General features: G+C 37.1%; 11 protein-coding genes across 11 annotated transcripts, besides 1 other annotated feature; 3 read left to right on the forward strand and 8 right to left on the reverse strand.

The window, feature by feature from the left end:
* Positions 1–127: 127 nt before the first annotated feature.
* Positions 128–2,650, reverse strand: CDC16 (anaphase promoting complex subunit CDC16; the record flags this gene model as incomplete). The annotated part of the gene is made up of 1 exon (NM_001179588.1): positions 128–2,650. One exon carries the CDS (start codon positions 2,648–2,650, stop codon positions 128–130), a length of 2,523 nt encoding a protein of 840 aa, NP_012903.1.
* A 95-nt stretch (positions 2,651–2,745) lies between these two features.
* MAK11 (Mak11p) lies at positions 2,746–4,152 on the reverse strand (the record flags this gene model as incomplete). The annotated part of the gene is made up of 1 exon (NM_001179587.3): positions 2,746–4,152. The coding sequence occupies one exon, from the start codon at positions 4,150–4,152 to the stop codon at positions 2,746–2,748; it is 1,407 nt and encodes a 468-aa protein (NP_012904.3).
* Positions 4,153–4,233: 81 nt separating this feature from the next.
* Positions 4,234–7,482, reverse strand: SPT23 (Spt23p; the record flags this gene model as incomplete). Its single annotated transcript, NM_001179586.1, has 1 exon — positions 4,234–7,482. One exon carries the CDS (start codon positions 7,480–7,482, stop codon positions 4,234–4,236), a length of 3,249 nt encoding a protein of 1,082 aa, NP_012905.1.
* Positions 7,483–7,969: 487 nt separating this feature from the next.
* RAM2 (bifunctional protein farnesyltransferase/protein geranylgeranyltransferase) lies at positions 7,970–8,920 on the forward strand (the record flags this gene model as incomplete). The annotated part of the gene is made up of 1 exon (NM_001179585.3): positions 7,970–8,920. The coding sequence occupies one exon, from the start codon at positions 7,970–7,972 to the stop codon at positions 8,918–8,920; it is 951 nt and encodes a 316-aa protein (NP_012906.3).
* A 61-nt stretch (positions 8,921–8,981) lies between these two features.
* MCO12 (Mco12p) lies at positions 8,982–9,281 on the reverse strand (the record flags this gene model as incomplete). The annotated part of the gene is made up of 1 exon (NM_001184481.1): positions 8,982–9,281. One exon carries the CDS (start codon positions 9,279–9,281, stop codon positions 8,982–8,984), a length of 300 nt encoding a protein of 99 aa, NP_076899.1.
* A 222-nt stretch (positions 9,282–9,503) lies between these two features.
* On the forward strand, positions 9,504–10,493 carry SWD2 (WD-repeat containing protein SWD2; the record flags this gene model as incomplete). Its single annotated transcript, NM_001179584.3, has 1 exon — positions 9,504–10,493. One exon carries the CDS (start codon positions 9,504–9,506, stop codon positions 10,491–10,493), a length of 990 nt encoding a protein of 329 aa, NP_012907.3.
* A 98-nt stretch (positions 10,494–10,591) lies between these two features.
* HCS1 (ATP-dependent 5'-3' DNA helicase HCS1) lies at positions 10,592–12,643 on the reverse strand (the record flags this gene model as incomplete). The annotated part of the gene is made up of 1 exon (NM_001179583.1): positions 10,592–12,643. One exon carries the CDS (start codon positions 12,641–12,643, stop codon positions 10,592–10,594), a length of 2,052 nt encoding a protein of 683 aa, NP_012908.1.
* Positions 12,644–12,866: 223 nt separating this feature from the next.
* On the reverse strand, positions 12,867–13,391 carry ATP7 (F1F0 ATP synthase subunit d; the record flags this gene model as incomplete). The annotated part of the gene is made up of 1 exon (NM_001179582.3): positions 12,867–13,391. One exon carries the CDS (start codon positions 13,389–13,391, stop codon positions 12,867–12,869), a length of 525 nt encoding a protein of 174 aa, NP_012909.3.
* Positions 13,392–13,945: 554 nt separating this feature from the next.
* PUT3 (Put3p) lies at positions 13,946–16,885 on the forward strand (the record flags this gene model as incomplete). Its single annotated transcript, NM_001179581.1, has 1 exon — positions 13,946–16,885. One exon carries the CDS (start codon positions 13,946–13,948, stop codon positions 16,883–16,885), a length of 2,940 nt encoding a protein of 979 aa, NP_012910.1.
* Positions 16,886–17,020: 135 nt separating this feature from the next.
* Positions 17,021–22,315, reverse strand: URB1 (Urb1p; the record flags this gene model as incomplete). Its single annotated transcript, NM_001179580.3, has 1 exon — positions 17,021–22,315. The coding sequence occupies one exon, from the start codon at positions 22,313–22,315 to the stop codon at positions 17,021–17,023; it is 5,295 nt and encodes a 1,764-aa protein (NP_012911.3).
* Positions 22,316–22,586: 271 nt separating this feature from the next.
* Positions 22,587–22,819: an origin of replication (ARS1113; Autonomously Replicating Sequence).
* Positions 22,820–22,909: 90 nt separating this feature from the next.
* ARC19 (Arc19p) lies at positions 22,910–23,425 on the reverse strand (the record flags this gene model as incomplete). Its single annotated transcript, NM_001179579.1, has 1 exon — positions 22,910–23,425. One exon carries the CDS (start codon positions 23,423–23,425, stop codon positions 22,910–22,912), a length of 516 nt encoding a protein of 171 aa, NP_012912.1.
* Between the last annotated feature and the right edge of the window lie 200 nt (positions 23,426–23,625).

Consider the following 23,625-nt stretch of genomic DNA (forward strand, 5'->3'; position numbering starts at 1 on the left):
ACATACTTTTACGTGTGGCTGCCTCTAAGAATTAAACTTCTTTTCTTTTTATTCTTATTTTCTTTAATGAATATATACGCTATACTTGTACTAAGTCGTGTCTTTATTCCTCGCCCGCCTTCGTACTTTATTCCAGTTCCATATCTGCGTCAAAATCATCGTCGGCATTATTACTTCCAGTTTTGCTGTCATGACCTCCCTTTCTTAGAGCTTTGTTATTCTGATCAAAGATCTCCTTTTGTGTTCTCAACCTTTTAGCCATGTTGACAGGGTCATAAGTCAATGAAGATCTTTTTTTATTGAGCGAAGCCTTGTCCTTACTTGCCTGACTCATTAAATTCGACTTGTCAATAAGTGGGTGGCTGGCATCCAATGATAACGTCACGTTTAGCTCTAGGGCATTTTTCAAAAGCGCTGTTGCAGATGAATTATTAGGCTTTAGGTACAATGATTTGTGCAAATGATCAATGGCCTTTTGTAATTTCTTCGTCTTCAAATATAAGTAACCTAAGGAACAATGAATTTCAGAGTTTTTATCATTTTTCTCCAAAACGCATCTAAAACATTTAATGGCAATTTCGTTCTCATTTAACTTTCTGTAAGTGTGTCCTAGATTTAATTGAATTGATATTGTCGTTCTTGAACTTGGATCAAGATCTTTCACCACTTCCAACGCCTTCTTCAGGTATTTCTTGGCTTTGACAAATTCGTTCTTCTTAAAATACATTACACCCATTTCATTGAGTACTAATGGATCGTTTGGACAAATGTCATATGCCAGAACAAAATACGATTCTGCTAAATTTAATGAATTCATCGCCATAAACTGCATCCCGAGAAACAGTTTTGGTAAGTGCATTCCAGGAAAGAATCTGGAGGCTGTAGAGTATGCTGTTAATGCTTGGTCTTGTTCACCTTCTAGGGCATACGTGTGTGCAAATCCCAGCCATGCGGCAGCAAAGCTTGGATCCAGTATTGAGGATTTGGAATAGTATTTCTGTGCTTCACTAATTCTGTCCAAGCTCATATAATAGGTCGCAACGCTAAACCATGTTATCGCAGACTTCGGGAAAGTTTCCGCTAATCGATGCGACAGAAGGAAAAGCTTATTTTTATTTGATAGTTCATATAGACATCCAATGTATGCTGGCAAGATATTCGTATTAAATTCGTCGTTTTCCAAAACGGTCTCGCACAACTCTAAGCATTCGTTGAATTTGCATTGCGTATAGCAGATATCCACCTTACTTCTTACGACATCTACATTGTCAGCTAATTTATAATCTTTCGCTAAAATCTCATTGGACTTCGTTATATCTTCCGTGTTGATGTATTTAGATAGGTTGATCTTATAAAGATTCTTCATAATCTCTTTATCTTCCCCAAATTCTTTGAAATCCAAAGAGTCAAACAGGTCCCATTCCTCTTGTGGAGTTAACAGGTTCTTGGACAGGAGCATTTCGAAAGCTTCAAAATTTTTTATATCTACCAAAATCGCTTCACGAAATGCATCCCTTGCCTTGTTAAAATTATTTTGTGCAAAATATATTTTCCCTCTCAGAAAACATAATGATGACTCCATTTTTATACCGCCGTCAGTAACTGGCTGTGACGTATTGCTGTTATTGCCATTATTGCTCATGGTGTTTGCTGCCGTCGTAGATGGGTCCTCGCTGAATGGATTGTATTCGCCTATAACATCTAGAGCGTCATCAAATCTCTGTAATTTAACAAAGGAGAGTCCCAACAGATATCGACACAGGATATTAACGCCATCCAAGTTGTTCCTGGTAATAAGTTCTACAGCCCTTACGTACTGATTATTATTGTAATATACTTGGCCGAGCCAGAAGGCATCATCAGGATCATTGGATATGTTATACACTTTATCAGCAATATATTCTGCGGTCCTATACATATGCTGCATCAATGCGTCGAACCTCCAAAGTCTCAATCTTTCTATAGCTGACAATTCAGAAACATCTAGTTGAGTTGCTGTAGTTGTTGTCGTTAATGTTGTTGTCGTCAATGGCCCATTATGCCCTAGTTTACTCTCCCGATCATTATTAGCATTCGCAGCTGCATCGCCATTGTTATGAACATCCTCATCATTATCTTCATCACGAACCACACCATCAACTGAATCCTTATATTCACGCTGTAAGCTCACCTTCCTTAATGTGGACGGTATGGTAGAACCGAACATACTATTCTTAGACATAGAAGCTAACAAATTATTGTCGTTCACAACATTGCCCGTAATGGAATTGGAATTAGAATTAGAATTAGCAGATGGCTGGTGCGGAGTCATAATATTCGCTTGCAACTTCTGTATTAAAGGGCTATTTGCTAACGACTGGTAGGGACTCGTAGCCGTATTGGTTCTGTTCCAGGGTTGCTGCAAACGATCATTCTGAGCATCGGTTGGTAAACTCTGTTGTGTTCTTGCTGCAGATACGTTAGAAACAAATGGCGAGGCGGCCAATGTAGAATTATGTTGTGAATGTTGCTCCGAAGGCGACATGGGGTTTCTCATAAGTACCCTGTTTGACGATTTCAAGTTTGATGTGGCTTTTGATGACTTGTAATAATGTGTAGCCTTTCCACAAATAACGATATAACAATGACAGCAATAAAGACAAAACTTCATATCATCTTTAACGATTAAGATAAATTATTTTATATTATACATATAAACTAACTTTAGTACGCAACAATTCTGAGCTGCACGCATGTATAAGGCGTTTATTCAAGTTCTACTGATACTTTACTCTTCTTCAATTGCTTCCGCTTCTTTTTATTGAGTTTCTTCTTCTCACCAAACATTATCTTCTTTAATTCTTCGGTATCACTTTCCACCTCACTTTGGTCACCTATATCAGCTGTTTCAGCATCCCTCTTCTTCATTGTGTTGTATTTCTCAATGCTTTCATCGCATAGCGTTAAGCAATTTAGCCTTTCGCCACAGTCGTAGACTGCTACTTGTTCTTTTGTAGACATATCCCATACGACAATTTTACCATCAGAACCAATGGTGACTAGGTAGGTACCAAATTCATTCGTATAAAACTTGAAATCTTTAATACGGTTTGTGTGACCCAATAAAGAAAAAGCGGGGCTGATATCCTCCTTGTCGTCATCATCTTCCTGCTTTTCATTTTCTTCAACTTTTTCGAATAACTCCTCACAAGGATAGAAATGAACATTACCATCGCTGATACCAACAGAAAGGTATTCCTTATTATCGAATGGTAAAATATGTGTTTCAATATGCATAAGAGTTTTCCTTTGAAAGACTATTTCTTTAAAAACTTTAGCCGATCCAGTTTCATAAATAAGCACCCTATCCCTTAAACCCACGGCAAAATAATCACCTTTGGCGCCTAACCATCTAACACAAGTCCCGTTTGTATTATATTTTCTTAGTTTTAGTACAGCAGCATTTCTTAGAGTCATCAAATTCCAAAGACGTATAGAATGGTCATCACTAACACTGATGGCAATTCTATTGGTGGGGTGAATATCCACATCATTAACCCTTGCCGTGTGTCCCTTTAAAGTCCCCACTGTTTCCCAGTCCTTTACTCTCCAAACCATAATTTTGTGGTCTTCTGATGCTGATAATAACCATTTGCTATTCTTGCTCCCCTTTGAAACAGCAGCATCCTCACTGGAAGAAGCTGGATGTGAGAATTGTAGAGCAGTAATAGAGCCCTGATGACTTAACAAAGTACCCAGTTCCTTCCTCTTTTGCAAATCATAAATTCTGATGTGCTCGTCATTGGATCCAGAAACTAGGTATCTTCTTGAAACAGCCAAACATTTAATACTCAACGAATGGGCTTGAAAATGAAATATTGGCATAAAATGTGGTGTCTTTGCTGCATCATTTTCCTTTTGATTTGGGATATCTAAGGATAAACACAAAATGTTGTGCTCGTATGAGCCCACAATGATACGAAATTGGTTCTTGTCGCCTATAGCACTCATTTTTCTACACGAATTCTTGACTTGGCCCTTAGGATCTTTTCGAGATGAGGTACCATGAGTTTTCAATTTTTCATGTTCTAAAAAATTTTCGGCCTTGATCTTGAACTTTATAATTCTAAGCAAAAAAAAAATGAAGACAGTATAAGTAGTATTCAGTAACATAAAGAAGATAAAATTCAAAAATGCAAAATAATAAAAAATGAATCTATATAGTGTAAGGATTATGTAGCTAGAAAAATGTCTTTAATTGACTCGCATGTCGTTTAGAATGTTATTGTTTTGAAACTTCGATAACTGCATTTTAAAAGAGGTTTTCATCCTTTCGTTGCCTAGTAGTACCTTGGCTAAACCAATTCTTAAATATTCCTGAACAATTTTGGATAAATTATGAAACATATCATCATCTTTCCCCAAATTCGATAATGTGAAACATAATAAGAGTACTAAAGTTAAGGGGATCCAAAAGAATAGGAGCATCTTATCATTCTGAAAGTTTTGCTTCTTGGAAAAGATTGTGTTGAACCCGACCTGTAAAGCTTCTAATTCATCGTCTTCAGAAGAAGTTTGAGAATCATCCACGGTCATTTGGGCAGAATTATCTGGCCCAATCTCCACAGATTTGCTACCAAGTTCCCAGTTTTTGGGTTTTTTTGGGAACAAGTCTTCATACTTTGGGAGCTCGTCATTTAAACGAGTTAGCATTCTGTTCCATAAAGATCCGTCAGGCTCTATGCTAGTCTTAGTAGTTTTTGGTATTTCATTTGGCTTTGAAGAGAAGTCCTTGATTTTGTGGGTGTTAAAGAACTCCAAAGCAATCTCATCTGAAGATGATTCACAATCACTTATGTCATAACCTGAATCCGAATCTAGGATTGAGAATGACGTATTGTCATTACAGTTGGATTGTTCGGGGGCAAGGGCAGCGGAATCCGCCAATAAATATTTTCTTTCTTGGACATAGTCATGATCAGCATCGTCATCATCAAATAAACTTGAGTTGAAACTTGACTGGGATACATTTCTCTCAAACGGTTGAGTATCACTGGATCCTGTTGTATTCTTCGTTAATCTAGTCAGAATGTCGTCAAACAGACTGGTTTCATAATTAGAATATCTGGTCTTGTTGACAGTATAATTCATCAGGAAGAACTGTTTAGCGATAAAGCCGTTTCTGGTTTTCTTCATAATATTAACGTTGCATTCTAACAATAGTCTTATAATTCTCAAGTCACCATTAATACACGCCATATGTAGCGGAGTAAAACCAAATAAATCTTGGTCGTTCAAATGCGACCCATATTTGATTAGTAATGAGACAAGACTATACCAGTTATTGAATGCTGCCAGATGTAATAGAGTTCTACCCCTAACGTCACACATGGAAAGATTGACGGTAGAGAGATTATTATTTCTCTTAAATGACTTAATAACTTCAGTGATCAATTGTTCATCGTTTATATTTCGCATCATATTCGTGTACGAATTTAAAGAGCTATTCTGTGAGTGTAATCCTGCGTTATTATTAGATGGAGATGAATCACTGCCAACAATCCTTTTAGCAATATTTCTTGCATCTTCCAGTTTACCGTTCATTTTCAGCCCCACAATTTGCAGAGCCAATTCAATTAGTTGCCTATCAGTATCATCAACATAAGTAAAGATTGCTTTCTCACCGGTATACTTGTTTAAGTGCAGAATGTCATTGGTACTATTGCTGGTGGAAACACTACTATTGCTATTATTTCTCATAGACGTTTCACTTGGGTCGACTATGGTTACCAAAACCGGTCCAGGTTTAGATGAAGGCGGTAAATAAGTCACCATCGTAGATTCATTCCAGCATTGGCTGGACAATGCTATATTTTCGCCAAACTTGATGATTAAGCCCTGCTTAAACTTTGAGCCAAGTAGAGTCACTTCTATACCTCCGTTGATGGAACCTTGTGCGGGGATGACACGCTGAATAGAAGGCTTGTTATTTAGCGCCACGGGGACACTATTATGGTTCGATATATCTTTGGAAGAATCGATGAATTTCTGGGGAAGACGGGAAAACGTATTAGGCGTAGACATAAAAGGCTCGTTTACCGAACGCTGCCTCTTGCCAGTGTGTCTCGCAGAGGCCGCACTGAAATCACTAGTTAATGTAGTAAGAGCGGGATTAGATGAACTATTAAAACCTGTGGACGACCAAGAGTCTAGTGAACGATGTAAATTGTTGTCGTTGTTATTAGAAAAATGAATATCTGAAAAAGAATGGTTGCTGTCCTCACTGGAGGAATTTGGTGATGGAAAGTGTCTGTTGTTGTTCATCATTGCGGTATTAGTCTTAATGTTGTTTTTGTTATCATTATCATTGTTGTTGTTATTACAATTGCTATCAAGCATACAGTTCGTAGAAATGACAAAATTTTTACTGTTAGAAGGCAGGGGGAATTCGGATGGGAAGTTTAAGTCACTTTGCGGCGATGAAAAGGATCTAGTGTCATTTGTCATTGGCGAAACCTGGGCATTGCTGGTGCTGGTTGGAGTTGTGGTATTGCTGGCATTTTTCTTGTCCATGATCATTATGGGATCTGTTATAGTTTTCGCCAAGATATCGCCGTTATGGTCCCTTAGAAGGAACAAAACTACAAACCCGTTAGTTGCCTTGTGGTGTCTGCAGTAACAGACGATTCTCGTCGGTAAGTCGAAATTGATACAGTTAGAGTTACCACTCAAACCGTTATTACTAATGATGAAAAGTTGTTTACTATTGAATATGATTGCTCTTTTGTTTTCGTTATTTTGCCAGATGGAGTTGTCGTTCAACCCAGACTTTCTTCTCGACGCTCTTCTTTTTTCCCTGTTGATACATCTATTACAAACATAGGTCTGCTTGAAGTTGTTGCTATTGTTGTTAGATGCACACAAAAGAAAGGCGTCCAAGAAAAGAGTCCTTTCGTTGATGTCCCTATTGGGTATTGTCAAGTTGGTGGGATCGTCCGAGCTGGTGAAAAACTTGTCCTTCGCTATACAATCAGAGGGCAGATGAATAAAGAAGTTTTTTCTTGCATGTGCGTTTCTAATCCGAAAACTCAGCTTCATCTGAGTTTCCACCCTAGAAACCTTCGGCAACCCAATAATTTCTAGAGACAATGGAAGGGACTGCGGGTTAATGTTGATAAAATCCAGTGGATTCGCGTATGGCGTCCTCAGAGGTAGCTTTCTGCCAAATTGAACGTGTCGATCAAGCAATCCTTGCAAAGATGCGATGTCATCCCTGAGCTCCCCTTCATCTTCCTTACCTGGTGTAGTAGTACCTGCTGTTATCATTTTCTCTTGGTTCAGACTCAATAAACCAGGGTCTTGCAGAGAGGACCCAGAGTTGAGCAGAGCAATATCCAGTAATTCTGATTCTAGTAAATCCAAGTCCGGAGAGCCATCGTTGTGCTGTATGTTGGCGCTATAGCTGTGGAGCATCGAGGAAACGTTTCCTGTGCCACTCATCATTTTCAGTGGTGTACTACTGTTGTGATTAGTCGTTTAGAGGATATCTAGAGTATAATTATTTTGAATGAGTTTCGTTGACATTTTCAGTTCATGCGATCATCTTACTTTCATGGTTGCTCCTTGCCGTTAAAATTGAAACGAAAAAAGCGGGAATACAACAATGTCACCTTACACGAGCAGAGAAAAGGGCAGCAATAGCGACAATAACCGATAATGCCAGGCCTTCCAGAGCCCTATGCTGACCTATATTCATCATGACGCTATCCATATGCAACTAGAGACCTGCTGGGAAGCGCTCTCTCATTTTTGAAGGTTGCAGCAGTGCTCGCGCCGGTTTTCGATTGGGCCTCGTGATAAAACACATCAGCAAAGTTTCGCTTTTGACATTCTGTTAAATTGGTCCTTAACTGTTGGTGCAGACCTACTGCAAGACTGTTAATTATGGTATATTATATATCAAGTGCTGATACAACGTACACCATCGAAAATGGAGGAGTACGATTATTCAGACGTTAAACCTTTGCCCATTGAGACAGACTTGCAGGATGAACTGTGCAGGATTATGTATACCGAGGATTATAAGCGGTTGATGGGACTCGCAAGGGCTCTGATCAGCCTTAACGAACTGTCACCCAGGGCACTACAGCTAACAGCCGAAATTATCGACGTGGCGCCAGCCTTCTACACCATATGGAACTACCGATTCAATATCGTCAGGCACATGATGAGTGAATCCGAAGACACTGTCTTGTACCTGAACAAGGAATTAGACTGGCTAGATGAAGTTACGCTGAATAATCCAAAGAACTATCAGATCTGGTCCTATAGACAGTCTCTTTTGAAGCTACATCCGTCTCCTTCCTTCAAAAGAGAGCTGCCTATCTTAAAACTGATGATTGATGATGATTCCAAGAATTATCACGTTTGGTCGTACAGAAAGTGGTGCTGTTTGTTCTTCAGTGACTTTCAACATGAGCTCGCCTACGCCAGCGACCTCATCGAGACAGACATTTATAACAACAGCGCATGGACTCATAGGATGTTTTACTGGGTGAACGCTAAAGATGTCATTTCAAAAGTGGAATTGGCCGACGAGCTCCAGTTCATTATGGACAAGATTCAATTGGTTCCGCAGAACATCAGTCCGTGGACCTACCTCCGTGGTTTCCAAGAGCTATTCCATGATAGGCTACAGTGGGATAGCAAAGTAGTCGACTTCGCCACAACCTTCATCGGTGACGTATTGTCACTTCCAATTGGCTCACCAGAGGATTTGCCCGAGATCGAGTCCTCATATGCCCTGGAATTCCTGGCATATCACTGGGGGGCAGACCCTTGTACCCGAGACAACGCTGTTAAGGCCTATAGCTTGCTAGCAATCAAATACGATCCTATTAGAAAAAACTTGTGGCACCACAAAATAAATAATCTGAACTGAATATATGTAAGCACTCTATTTGTACGAATATATTTACGTGTGTACGTGCATGCACGCAAGTTTAATCTAGTTCTACAAACCTACTGCTGTATTGAGATTGATCTCTTCCCCTTCGTTTTGGACCGCTATCATTGATGCGTCCAAACCCGTCCTCGTTCAACTGCTTTCTGAAAAATTTAGAACGTTTAACCATCTTCAGCGTCCTTGTGTAGCACATCTCTCCCCATGACAGATATCTATGTATCCAGCCGCCCAACTGATACTGGTTGTAAAAGAATATCATTCCCGTCTCCCTTCTTATTGCCGATAGGAGCATAGCTACCAACGTCCCCTCTACTACCCACCTTATCATTCCCAACATCTTGCAATATGTTACGATCTGATCTTCACTCTCTTTTGCTCCTTCTTTTTGCTGTTTAACTGTTACCTACACTCATTTATTCGATACCTTTTTTTACCCATTTTTTCTTCATGCAGTTTAGCACTAGTACATTAAAAAAGAAAGAAAAAAAATGAAAGCAAGACTAAAATATCGAGCAAAGCACAAGCAAATACACCGTTTGTCCTTTTAGCATAGCCAACAATGACCACCGTGTCCATCAATAAGCCCAACCTGCTGAAATTCAAGCATGTTAAAAGCTTTCAACCTCAAGAAAAAGACTGCGGACCCGTAACCTCATTGAATTTCGACGATAATGGCCAGTTTCTACTGACCTCTTCTTCCAACGATACAATGCAATTGTACAGTGCCACGAACTGCAAATTCTTGGACACTATAGCCTCTAAGAAATATGGCTGTCACTCCGCTATCTTTACGCACGCACAAAACGAATGTATCTATTCCTCTACAATGAAAAATTTTGACATTAAATACCTTAATCTGGAAACAAACCAATATCTAAGATATTTTTCCGGTCATGGCGCCCTAGTGAATGATTTGAAGATGAACCCCGTGAACGATACGTTTCTATCGTCGTCATACGATGAATCCGTTAGGCTTTGGGATTTGAAGATCTCTAAACCGCAAGTTATTATACCAAGTCTCGTACCAAATTGTATCGCATATGATCCAAGTGGCCTTGTATTCGCATTGGGGAACCCAGAGAATTTCGAAATAGGGCTATATAATCTGAAAAAAATTCAGGAGGGTCCTTTCTTGATAATTAAAATTAATGATGCGACTTTCAGTCAATGGAATAAATTAGAATTTTCTAACAATGGAAAGTATTTATTAGTTGGCTCCTCGATAGGAAAGCATTTAATTTTTGACGCATTCACAGGTCAACAATTATTCGAACTAATAGGAACAAGGGCCTTCCCGATGAGAGAATTTCTAGATTCTGGATCTGCTTGTTTCACACCAGATGGTGAATTCGTCCTTGGAACCGATTATGACGGTAGGATTGCCATTTGGAATCATTCTGATTCAATAAGTAACAAAGTATTAAGGCCGCAAGGGTTCATTCCCTGTGTTTCTCATGAGACCTGCCCCAGGTCAATTGCATTCAACCCTAAATATTCGATGTTTGTTACCGCAGACGAAACAGTAGATTTTTACGTGTACGATGAATGACTGCTGCTACTGCATTGATATACTAGAGGATATAATATATAACGAACATTTTTTACCTACTGTATAACGACGTATACTCTATACATCTTGTGTATTCTTTACAAATAATCGTCAATGTTGGGGTACCTTACGTCAGCGTTCTCTTCACACCATTCTGACCAACTTTTTAGGTACTTGTTACCGCACCTTTGCAGAACTTCTATATTGCCAACAACAACTAGTTGCCTTCTGGGTCTTGTCATGGCGACGTTCAGTCTTCGTTCTTCCTTAAGGAAACCAACTTCAAATTTTTCATTGCTACGAACTAAACTCAATATGATAACATCTTTTTCACGGCCCTGGAACCCATCTACAGTTGATATTTCAATATCAGTTAATTTTAATTCATCATGGATCAATTTTTTCAGATGAGAAACTTGTGCATTGTATGGAGAAATAACACCTATAGAGTTCTCCGGGACGTTGAATGACCTTAAATTCTCAATGTGTTCTTTTACAATGGCAATTTCGCCCTCATTATACTTAGATCCAAGGATAGTAGCTTCATCTGCAGTCTCTTGAAATTCATCACCTTGCGTATCATACCAAATTAAAGGAATTTTTGTATCGTCATCATCCTCAGATGGCGTAGCATCGACGGTCGGTAGGTCTATCAAAAGTCTGTTCGCGACCGTTGCATCGGCCAATAGTTTCCCATTATACATTGAGTGCGATGGAAATTCCATAATTTTTTGATTCATCCTGTATTGAACGTTAAGAAATTTTACCATATCCCTTTTCGGGAATATTTTGATTATTCTGTCAAATAGTGTGGTTTCCAAATTGTGAATGACATTTTTGTCGTCTTCTGTTTTGATTGTGGGTGGCAATTGTTTATTGTCACCAGCAAGGACTAGTTTGTGGAACTGATTTTGATGTGCAATTAGTGGGATCCAGCATTGTGGTTCCATGGCCTGTGAGACTTCATCGATGATCAAGGTATCGAAAAGCTGGAAATTTGGATCATCTCTATAAAGGGAGCATAGTTCTCTCGATGATGAACCGTGTAAAGTGGTGACGACTATTCTCGATTGTATTATTAAGTCCTTAATGGTTTTGAACTCTCTTTTCTTTAAATCTTTGCGCAGCAGTTTAATTTCGTTCCAGTTTTCTTTACGTTGCTTATAGTTTTTTAGTTTTTTATTCTCCTGAATTAATTTGTCAATCTCCTGGGAAATGTCCTTCACAATAGTATTCTTTTTACTAAGTATATCAAGAGAGTGTCTTTTATTAGAGTCTAATAGCCTAGCAGGATGACCGATTCTTAATAATAAATTATTCGGCACAAGAGGCGTTAGCCTCTCCAGAATCGTATCCACAGAAATATTGGAAGGCCCACAAATTAAGATTCTCTCCTCAGGATTTTTAATTAGCAATTGCTGGATCAATTCAATTAATGTGAATGTTTTACCCGTACCAGGAGGACCATGTATAATGGTCAAGTCATTGTTAATGGCAAAATTAATGGCAGTTTTCTGGGAGTCATTCAGATTCGGGTTTAAAAAAGATTTAATGTTTTGAAAGCTGTTTGTATTGGGGATGAAGGGGCGTTCGTTTACCAAGTATTGTATAATTTTGTCTTGTATGGGTGAACTAATTTCAGACAGTTTTCTCATTGTGGATTCCATTCTATTATACGTGACGACATTGGTAGTCTTTAAAATGTAAAGTTTGCTATAAGAATAAAATGTGGTAGCAATAACATCTTGAGATTCTTCTAGAGCTATGGTGATTTGAGTATCACTCATTTTGTAGACAACGCCTGAGCATTCCGCTTGCTCGCCATTGGAGTCTTCAGACACCTTTTTGACTTTGGGCTTAGTCTTGGTATTTACTTTGGTTTTTGCAGGGCGTACCAAAACAATATCACCAACCTTAATATCACCCCTTTGAATTTTGTCGTTAACCGCCAAGTTAGGTCCCAGTTCCATATATAATTTGCCAATGAGACCGGATCTTATGTTTTCTAGATGTATGTTGTTTATTGCCAAGCCATTTTGCACCAATTGTTGGATAGATAGCGTTGTTAATAGCCTAGAAGTTGTTTGAATGTCTTGTTCACGTTCATGCTTGATGCTTGATAAAAACTTAGAAGCCAATTCTTTGTTCATTTCCCTCTACTCTTTTTTCTATATTTCTCAAGAGACAACTTTACATCAGCCTTCATATTTTTGAAATATATGTAACGTACAAGATTTTCTTAGCGTAAGGATATGCAGGCGCACATTTGTGTATATATGACAGTAAGAATGTTTAATTATAATATTTGCCAGTTATATAAACCTGTGAAAAAAATAATAGAATATGGTGCGTAATATATAGAGGTAAAGGGTACTACATCACATTCAAATTGCCGAATCTGTCCTTGTAACCAGGTACGTCCCATTTACCCTTCTTGACCATCTCTTCTACCTTAGCATCAATTTCAGGTTTGATCTTTGTCAGGTCGTCAACAGTTAATTCATCGAAAGGTCTTGCAGATTGAATATTATCTAAGGTGCTTTGCAAATCCTTTAACTCCTTGGAAACTAAGGATTCTGTCTCCTTGGCGTTGGTCATTGCGTGCTTTTCAAAAGACTCAATCACTTGTAATTGTTTGGAGGCATCGATTTTGACCGGCTTATATTGCTTAACGTATGATTCTATCTTGTCAATGACTGAAGTGTTTTTCAACACAGATCTATAATGACTGAAATCTACTTCGGTGGGTTGACTTTGCAGCTCTAGTAATTGTCTACGTGCCTCATCGTTTCTCTTTTTAAAACTCGATAATTGAGTGGCAGTCGACCCTGTTATACGTAGAGAAGAGATGACTTTTGCCCAGTCAAGTTTGTTAGCAGCGGATTTGGCCAAAGACATAGTCGAACAAAAATATAATTAGGTGATTCTGCAATTAAGTGCACGAAAAATTTCTTTTAAATCCTAAGATTGTTCTTTTGCGTTACGTGTCAATATGAATATATAAACTTATATAGAAAAGTATTGTACTAGTAGAAATATGTTTTACACCTACGCTAAGCAGCAAGTGGTAATTGGTGTATCTTTTACTTTTTTGGGGGCATCAAGACAAATATCCAATCAAATCGAAGAGAAAATAATTCTTGTAACCCGCTCATTAGTCACGTGGTCATCACGTGAGCATAATATATCACGTGATATACACCCATACCTCGTTTATGGGATTGAGTCATCGGATATGTCATTATAAACGATATTTCTCCGCGGCAATGAGGTGGCGAATATTGGAGTAAAAATGAAAACATCCACCAGGTGCTTGATGATATACTTGACTTCGGCGGCAATTTAAAGCTTTCTAAGCAGCAATTAGTAAGTAACCATTACAATAACGATAAATACGACACTGGTCCAACTAACTCATTGATAGGATAATTGCAGTGATCTTAACGAGTTTAATGGTGACCGACCAAGGCAGTAGGCATTCGATACAATCTAAGCAACCAGCCTACGTTAATAAACAACCGCAAAAAAGGCAGCAGAGATCTTCTGTCGCATGCCTTTCTTGTAGGAAACGTCATATAAAATGTCCTGGTGGTAACCCTTGCCAAAAATGTGTTACGAGCAATGCCATATGTGAGTACTTGGAGCCGTCAAAAAAAATTGTTGTGTCGACAAAGTATCTGCAACAACTGCAAAAAGACTTGAATGATAAAACTGAAGAGAATAACCGCCTGAAAGCTTTGCTCTTGGAGAGACCAGTGAGTGTACGTGGTAAGGATAACAGCGATGATGACGAGAGGCATATAAACAATGCACCCTCAAGTGACACATTGGAAGTATCCAGCGCTCCGGCGGCTCCTATATTTGACCTCATGTCCAATAGTAACACTGCGTCCGATAACGATAACGACGATGACAACAGCAACAGAATCACAAATAATAGGAGCTATGATCATAGTTTGGAAAAATACTACAAAAAGGCCATCAGCATCTTTAAACAACCAGCTAATGCTAATGGCGAAAATGGCAACGGTGCCAATGGTCATGAGGATGATGATGAAGATGATGAAGAAATATCAACAAATTTTGCTCAAAGAAGTGGTAGGCTCATAGAATCTCACAATGGATTCCATTATTTTGTTGGATCTTCTTCAATGACATTATTTGGGTTAGAAATTCAATCTTTGGTTACAAAGTATATTTCGGTCAAGAATTTTCGACCTTTGCCAATAAACACCAAAAACAAGATTTTAAATTCAAACCTGAACCCGGCTATAAGTTCTTTTATCAATTCAAACAACTATCTTTTCTCGTCCTATAATTTTTTGAACCCTATATCGACTATTGTCAACTTAAACTCAATCAACGATAATTTATCTCCATTGATGTTTAAGATAATTTTGAAAAGCGATACGGATGGTAGTAGTGGCCAGGAAGAGGTAATACAGTTTCAGTTGCCTTCGTATAATTACACAAAACTATTAATTGACTGCTTTATAAATTATAACGATGGTTGTTTTTACTTTTTCAACGAAGGCCTGGTTAAATGTGGCATTAACAAATTGTACTTGGAAAATAAATGGCTATACTATGATAATACCAAAAAAGCTTTGGACAATGAGAATGATCCAATTTTACAAGCTGTTTGGTTTTGCAAAATTTTGTTAATTTTAGCAGTAGGTGAAATGTATCTGGGTTCCATCAATAATGAAATGTTGAAGAATTATTCTAATCAGCCAAAATTGCCCGGTTCAAAATTTTTTCAAATGGGTTCTAAAATTTTTAATTGTTTGTTCTCAAGTGAAAGATTAGAAAATGTGACTAAGAAAGGCGGTATTGAAGTCCTGTTGTTATACGCGTTCTTCTTACAGGTGGCTGATTACACTTTAGCCTCTTATTTTTACTTCGGTCAAGCCCTAAGGACGTGCTTAATTCTAGGCTTACATGTTGATTCTCAAAGCGACACTCTATCCAGGTATGAAATCGAGCATCATAGGAGACTTTGGTGGACAGTTTACATGTTTGAACGAATGCTTAGCTCAAAAGCTGGGTTACCATTAAGTTTCACTGATTATACAATCTCTACAGCACTGCCAGCGGATATTGATGATGAAACTATCGAAGAGAAAAATAGTCACTATGTTTTCAGAAAGGCAGAATTGATTTCTAACTGCGTTACTATTGTGAAAATCAATGCACAAATTTTGAGCAAATTATATCAAAGGCAACCTGAGACAAACATCATAATTACTTTGAAAGTTGTCATCAAGCAGTTGTTGGAATGGAGGAACAATTTGTCCGATTCCTTACAGGTGGATTTTACGCAAAAGGATGAAGATTTCAAAATATCGAGATTGTCAACCAATATGTTTACGGAATATTTTCAAGGAATAAACTTGGCCGTGAGACCTTTATTATTTCATTTTGCATCCATTCAATTGAAAAGGTTCAAAACGAGCAATACTTTCGTCAACTTACAAAACTATTCTGCCACAATATCTTCCTTATTAACATGTTCTTTGCATGCTTCTGTGAATACTATTAGGTCTCTGTGGAGTTTATTACAGAATAGTATGCTTGCTATGTTTAGTTATATGGACAGAGAGTATCTTTTTACTTCTTCTTGTACTTTATTACTATTCAACACTGCTTTTGGTATTCATGAACAAACACTATATCATTTGGATCATTCTCTGGAAATTTTCACACAAATGAGAAACTTAGGCAACATTCCAGCAGGCTTAAGAAGAGCACAATTATTAACATTAATGGCAAATTTGGATTTCCACGGCATAATGAATGACTTGATTACTAAATATAACGATATTTTGAAATTTGATTCTATGAATTGTGAAAACGATAACATAGTAGAAGATAGCAATGAACCCAAAAGAGAAACCGAAAAGTGTAAACCTCACAAAGATGGCGATCGCATTGACCCTTCAATTATAGACTGTGATAAATCAAACACCAATACAAATATGATCAAGAACGAATCTATATCGAACATTGTTAGCATACTTCCGGAAGGCGCGAAACCAACGCTGACTGATTATAGTAATGGTAATAATGATGTTAATGATATTAACGTCAATAACTCGGAACCTTCTACTTTTTTTGATATCATAACTGCGAGCTTGGAAAATTCATACCAAACCACGCTAACTGAAAAGGGCTCTCAGGTGATGGAAAAAAACATGGATCAGTTGGATTCCGTTCATAATCTAAATGATGACGATTTACAACAATTGTTGGAGGATTTAGGCAATATTGATCATTCCGATGAAAAACTTTGGAAGGAAATCACTGATCAAGCAATGTGGCTGGGAAATACTATGGATCCAACTGCAGCTGCTGGTAGTGAAATTGACTTTACTGATTATTTAGGACCATAACACCATTACAAAGACAAAGAAGAAAATACTGATTTCTTTGTTTTCTTATGCATATATTATACATTTCGCACATTATATAGAAAAGTGGACATTTAATTCTTCAAATCTTATTTAAAATATCTATCACAAGACAGCTCATTTACGTAGCCTCTTGACAACATTGTCGCTATCACCTTCTGTCCATAATATTAGCCTTTTTTGTGATTTGACAAGCTCGTTGTAGCCTAATAGTAGTTTTTCAATTCCGTTTTGTTCTTGGGCTAACCTCAAAGTAGTATTTAATGTACCTCTGTTTTCGTTCCGTAAAGTACCAATGTTGTTCAGTATATCGTCCTGTGGTAGTCTAGATTTGATGTTATTGTTCAAAACCTCGAAAAACGACACAATACCGTTTCTGCTAATTAAATTCAAACCACCATCATCTGCTACCCTTTGGACTTTGTAAAAAATAAAATAGATTAGTTCGCGTAATCTTTCTTTCAAGTATGGCATATTGATCAAGTTTAACAACCATTCAAATACACCTTTCTTCTCTAACATCTTGTAATCTTCATCCGTTTTAATTCCCTTACAAATGGTTGTTAAAACCCAACTCAATTCTCCATAGTATATTTCCATATCAATTTCTTTCTTATTGTCATCTTGTTGTCTCTTATTGTAGGACATCATCACATCAGATACCATAGGGATGTCCCAACTACGTATGGTAGAATTTGATAATACCCAGCGGTATGCCTTCTCATGTAAGGGCGCAGTTGGACTTCCCAATAGATCAACAATTCTAGAGATAGAAAACCAAATTAACGGATTGATAGGATCTTGATTTTGTTGTCTCTGGTATAAAATCCTTTTAATCAACACTTGGTAAATGCTATTATATTTGATTAAATCGCTATCAGATTCTTTTCTTTCATTATCCTTGCTAGTTATTTGCTTTTCAAGATTCATCTGGGCAGTTTTCTTCTCCAAAGAAGAAGCTAAATTTGATAAATGTTCGTAACTTATATTGGCAACGGTATGACAATCGCTTAATGAGCAAATAATAAACTGAAATATTTTGCAATCAAGGAAATTTTCAAATTCATATCTGTATGTTACATTGCCCTCGTCATCTTTGACCATTTTTACCAGCTCTTTGTTATGGATTATTAATAGCAGTAAAAATAATGGATCGTACATATCAACACCAGATCGTTCGGTATCATCGTAGTACTTTTTGACTAGGTCACACCTTGTAGTAGCATCATAATTGTTTGTATTAGAATCGGTATATAATTCAGGGACTTGAGGCCTTTCCAATACGTATCTGTCAATGGACTTTTTGATCATGTTTTTTTGTAGTGTTAGTATCAACCCCTCCCTTTCTTTGGTAATCAGCCTCGTGTCTCCAATGGCTTCCAAGATTTCTTCCTCTTCGTCTTTGATAAATTCCCAAGAAAAAATCATGTTTGTCCATGAAGTAGCGGTGTGAGATTCGATAGTTTCTAGAATTTTCAGTATCAACTTGTCGTTACTGGAAATAGTACCGGAGTAAAAAGTCAATAATTTCTCTTGAACTATTGGCGTCGAATTTACGACCGGGTCGATGCTGAATAAAGAGAATAATATCATTGTGCTTAAGAACTTTCGATACGATGAATCTTCATCATTGTCTTTAATCATTATTGATGAGTAACTGTCATTGCTTAATAAAAGTTGAACCATTCTTTGCGATTGAATTGACTTTTTGCTCACACAAAAAATTAATACAATAACGTATTCAAGAACCTTAATTTGTTTGATCCACTCACTGCCTAGAATAGCCTCTAATTGAGAATTAATGATTTTGACATTCAACTTATTTGGTACCTCTTCAAGTTTTAAGAGCTCAGCCATCGCTCTTAGTAACTCAAAAAAAGAATTGGAGATAACTTTTCTTTCTGAAAGGTACTTTGTAAGGTAAAGAAGAGTTTTATGTAACCATGTTTCTACCCCTGGATAAGTAAAATTATTGTGTGCAGCTATGTATCTTACTGTAGCAGCATGATATTTATGGTCGCTCTGTGATAAAACACATTTCAAAATTTCATTTCGTTTCGTTTCGTCATAGAAATCAATATAAGTGGTAATCATATTTAATATTTCGTCAAAAATCTCACTTTTCGAGGTAGTGTAAGTACTTTTCGCAATTTCATTACCATACTTGGAAATGGTTTCATGCGCAAATGCGCTAAAATCTTTATCCTGCATGTGCTTGAACAAAGCAGCCGTTGTTACAATACTTAGTAAAGGTGAATCCTTGATCCTCCAGATACTTGGTATGAAAGATGGGAAAGAAAAATGTTCCCATCTGTAAAAAGCTTTCAGTACTAGATAATTCAAATCACTAGACACAAAACTATTTATCAGAGAAGTAGTTTCTGAAAGGGATAGCTTACCCATAGGATCAGATGAAGCATCAACACAAACTTTGTTTTCTTCAAAAAATTTAGCCAAAGAGATGTTTACTTCCTTAATTGAAGCAGGATCTTCATTTGCAGCTTTGTTCAGTATATTCTTTACAAGGGATATTTTTATAGTTTTTCCTTCGTTGAATAATTTTTGGAGAATGTTTCTTGTGGACTCTAGTTTGGTGCTACACATGAGTAGCGAAGTTAAAGCTGAAGTACTTAAATACTCACTAACACTTGTTAAGAAAGCATTTACATCTTCTTTCTGATACAACTCATTATAGTTGGCATACTCTTCGACATTTTCACCACTAAACACGACTTTTTGAATTATTTCTCGGAATTCCACTAATTGATGGCCTGTTTCAAAGCATACTGCACCGATTAAATTGCACATGAACCTTGATTTTTTCATGAGTAGAGCATTTCTTTTTTCAATGGCCAGTTTTGGTAAAGCGAAATTTATATACCTTTCCAAAACTTTGATAATTGGGAATTCTGTGTCTGTTACCATGTAGCTAGCAATCTTGCCAGTTAACTCACAGGCAGTTGCTTCGAACCAATTGTCATATACAACAGAATCGTCTTCTACCAATAACTGAACTCTAAAAAGGATTCCTGCCGCATCTAATTTGTTCACTGGTAATCTAGAAATATTCATTAGATTTTTAGATGGAAGCGCCGAAATATACTGGAAAAAAGATGAGCTCTTCATTGAAGAAATTAAAGAATTAGAGCTATTAGTTTTCTTTATGTTTTCTTCAAATGAGTCAAGTTTCAAGTATATATTAACATCATGATCAGAGACCTCAGGAAAGACATTTTTAACAAGTTTATCTATGCCTATATGGTCTTCACCAATGAAAATCATGTTTCTAAGAAAAAGTATAAGCCATTTAATTAAAAACTCTGGGTTTCCACTCTTGTCAACGTATTTCCATTGCTCTGAAAGGCACATTATGAAGGGAGAAATGTAGTTATACTCTTTTGCCATATCGACGTACTTGTATGGTGTTTTTACGACACGAGATATAGTTTCGTCAAACCACTTCCAGACTTGTTCCATGTTGTCAATTTCAGAAACTTGAAGGGAAAGCCCTTGAAGACTATTCACTAAAGCCATCACTGGTGAAATTAAAGATATGTTGAAGATAACGTTTGTTCTCGTCAGCTCATCGAGCAAGTTGGATATTCTTGTAGTTATCACGTTAGAAGCATTTTTGGAGGATGCTAGCTTTAATAGTAGGGTGAATAAAGAATTTCCACCAGAACTTGGATTCCACCACCTGGTTTGAGTAGAGTTAAATTCTTGAAATTGTAAGTAGTTGTCCAGAATAGCAAATTCTATGCCAGAAATCTTGGATTTTTGCATGATATCTGTGTAAATATTTGATGATGGTAGGTTAATTGAGAAGAGGTTGGGGAACATTTTACTATAGTAGTTGAATATGATGGATATGGACAGAGGTAAAATTCTATTATCCTTATTGGAAGCCAAAGAATTGCTCAAAGTAGATACGAAGATTGGTAAATCAGGAATTCTAGTATGAAACTCGTTGAGTAAAATAGTTTTTTCATTTCTCCAGCCTTTTTGATCATAAAATGTGGAAACTTTTTCTAATTTTTTTAACGCTAGAACTATTGATTGACAGGCTAATTGTCTTATGATGGGTGTTTCAAATTGTAGGGATTTAACCAACGAGGATTTGGTGAGCAAAGATGGCAGAATGTTTTCTATAACTAATGAAGTGGCAGGTGGAATATTGCTATCAACTTTCTCCATAAATTGCGGTATCTTAAGATTAATAATCTTGTTAATCAGTAACGTTATACCAAACCAATACGAAGTCATCTTAGGGTCATAGTTACCATTCGTCGTTAAAAAGATGCTGTAAGGAGCAACAAGTTCGGGAACGTTCTCCAATATTTTGATCAACGTACCTAATTGCAGCGTATCTTCCCAAGGTTTGAAAAGGCGTAAAGTGTTGAACAAAAGTTTATTATGAATTTGAAATTCCACTTGGTTGACGGTTATCGGAGCTCCATGAGAAGCTCCATCAGCAACTGAATTTTTGAACCAAACGCAATTATCAGGAAATGCTACGCTAAAGTCACGGGAAGCTCCAAAAGTTAAGAAAAACTCATTTGCCTTCTTAACCAAATTCTTGTTTGATGAATAATAAAAGTGATGAATCTTTGAAGCCGCTAGTTCATTTAAAATTTTGGTTTTAGTAGTTCTCTTGAAGGATTTCTCCTTTAAAATGTCGTTTATGAATACCGATAGTATGTGCTCAGATAACTTGTCAGAATCAGCCTTATTCATGAATTTAAATAGGTTGCTCATAATCTTAAAGTTTTCTGTCAAAAGTTCTTTTCTCACGAATGGGGAAGCATTTGAGATCAATGTCAACCAAAACTTGATAAATGTAAATCTTAATGAGTCATGTTTGGATGAATCAGCAGATGAATTCCCATTGGCTAACTCAGACTTGCTTGGTACCAACAGTCTTGGTAAAATAGGTAATGAAAAATCGAAATATGAAACTAATTCCTCTATATGTTGCCCATTGTTGAAATTGACTATTTGTTTGAGTAGACGAAGAATTGGATTAGTTAATTGCGCACGCATATTGTTCAACCCTCTATAGAGAACTTTTGTGTAATCGGTCAATATCAATCTAATTAGACCGCTCCCAATAGTCACTGTACTAGTATCAGATGACAAAACTCGTAAGGTTTTAGTCAGTAATGAGGTAGTTTTCGAGAATTTCCCATGGTTATTTACTTGAGCATAATATGACCAAGTCTGTACCAATTGAGCACCAAATCCTCTTTGGAAGAACACTATTAGAGGTTGGTAATCTTTGGAGAGAGTTTCATCTTCGACTGCACTGATTATACTTTCTAGTGTTTCTAATGTACCGTCTTCGAACTCTTTCCCTTGGGTGTACTTCTCCCTTCTCTGGTCGCGAGATCCATAGGCTTCGCTATGATTACTCATTATGTAAGTGCTCCTCTAGTTCTGTTAGATGAAGTAGTACCGCATAGATTAGAGAAATAATATCCAATCAAGAATATAACCGAACTATTCTTTGCGATGAGCTTTATTGCTGAAATTTTTCATATTTCGTCTACAGTGATATAATATTGAAATCCTCATGCAAGTCGTGCATAGGTAAAAGCTGTTTACTATATGTTGGTGCACTATTATCATATAATTTTAGTTTGGTCGTATACTAGTGCGGCAGTAATAATAAATGCTTTAGAATCTTCAATCTTCATTTGTTTACGTAAAATGAAAACGTTTTGTGTTAGAATTGACAGATTGAAGTTTAATTTTAGGTGTCGGGAGAAACATTTTAATCCCTTTTTATGAATATAATTTAAGTACTAAAAAAATCACCATAATTATACAAAGTAACTGCAATTTAAAAGTACGTTTATAATTAATTCACATACACATGTTATTGTATCTAACTAAATAGTCTCGAAATAGTTCAATTGAGTACGCAAACTAACACAGTCAGTACAGATCGTAAAGTTTTCCGTCAATAGGGCCCTGACGGAGAAAGATTCCCTTTCCTATATTAGGAATCTAATAGACAAATTCATCAAGATATGCTTCCGCAACAAATCTTGCTCTGGCATTCAAAAACAGTTTAATTTCACTGATTTCCTTATCCACGTCCTCCATGAATTCAATAATAAAATCAACCAATTTCCCAGTTTTCATTGATTCAGTATGCTTATTAGTTATTAGAAAAGAAATACTGTAGCCAGGTATTGGTACACGTCTCAGAATGTAGAATGCTTCAGCACGCTGTTCCAAAAATCTAGTAAACTTGTGAACTAAAATCTGCTCAATTTCATCTGCCTGTTTCACCATTAAACTCATACGCACCGAGTTTACACTGGGCTCAATCAATACTTGTTCATTTTCATTACGAGATATATGCATCGGTTGGAGCAACAATTCGGCGCTAGTGTTAGGGACTTCAACTTCCGGTCTGTTGTGCCTCTCCACTTCCTGCGAAGAGAAATTGCTCAAAGTCAACGCAGCTTCCAGGGAATAACGAACAGCCGTTAGATACGGACGTAATGATTGTGACATTTCCTACTATCAGTTGCTTCCTCTTTTATCTTTTGTCAAAGTGACACCGAGTTGTTCCGAAAGCCTCTATTTGCTTGGCTTTACAGGCTTTTTTTGTTCTATAATTGTATTTTGCTATACAAAAGGGGCGACGTGGTAAACGATATGAAATTATCGACAATAATAATGTACTTGGAAATCTGGCAGTTGATGACATCGCA

The sequence above is a fragment of the Saccharomyces cerevisiae genome, chromosome XI (assembly GCF_000146045.2).
Source record: "Saccharomyces cerevisiae S288C chromosome XI, complete sequence".
Classification (NCBI taxonomy): domain Eukaryota; kingdom Fungi; phylum Ascomycota; class Saccharomycetes; order Saccharomycetales; family Saccharomycetaceae; genus Saccharomyces; species Saccharomyces cerevisiae.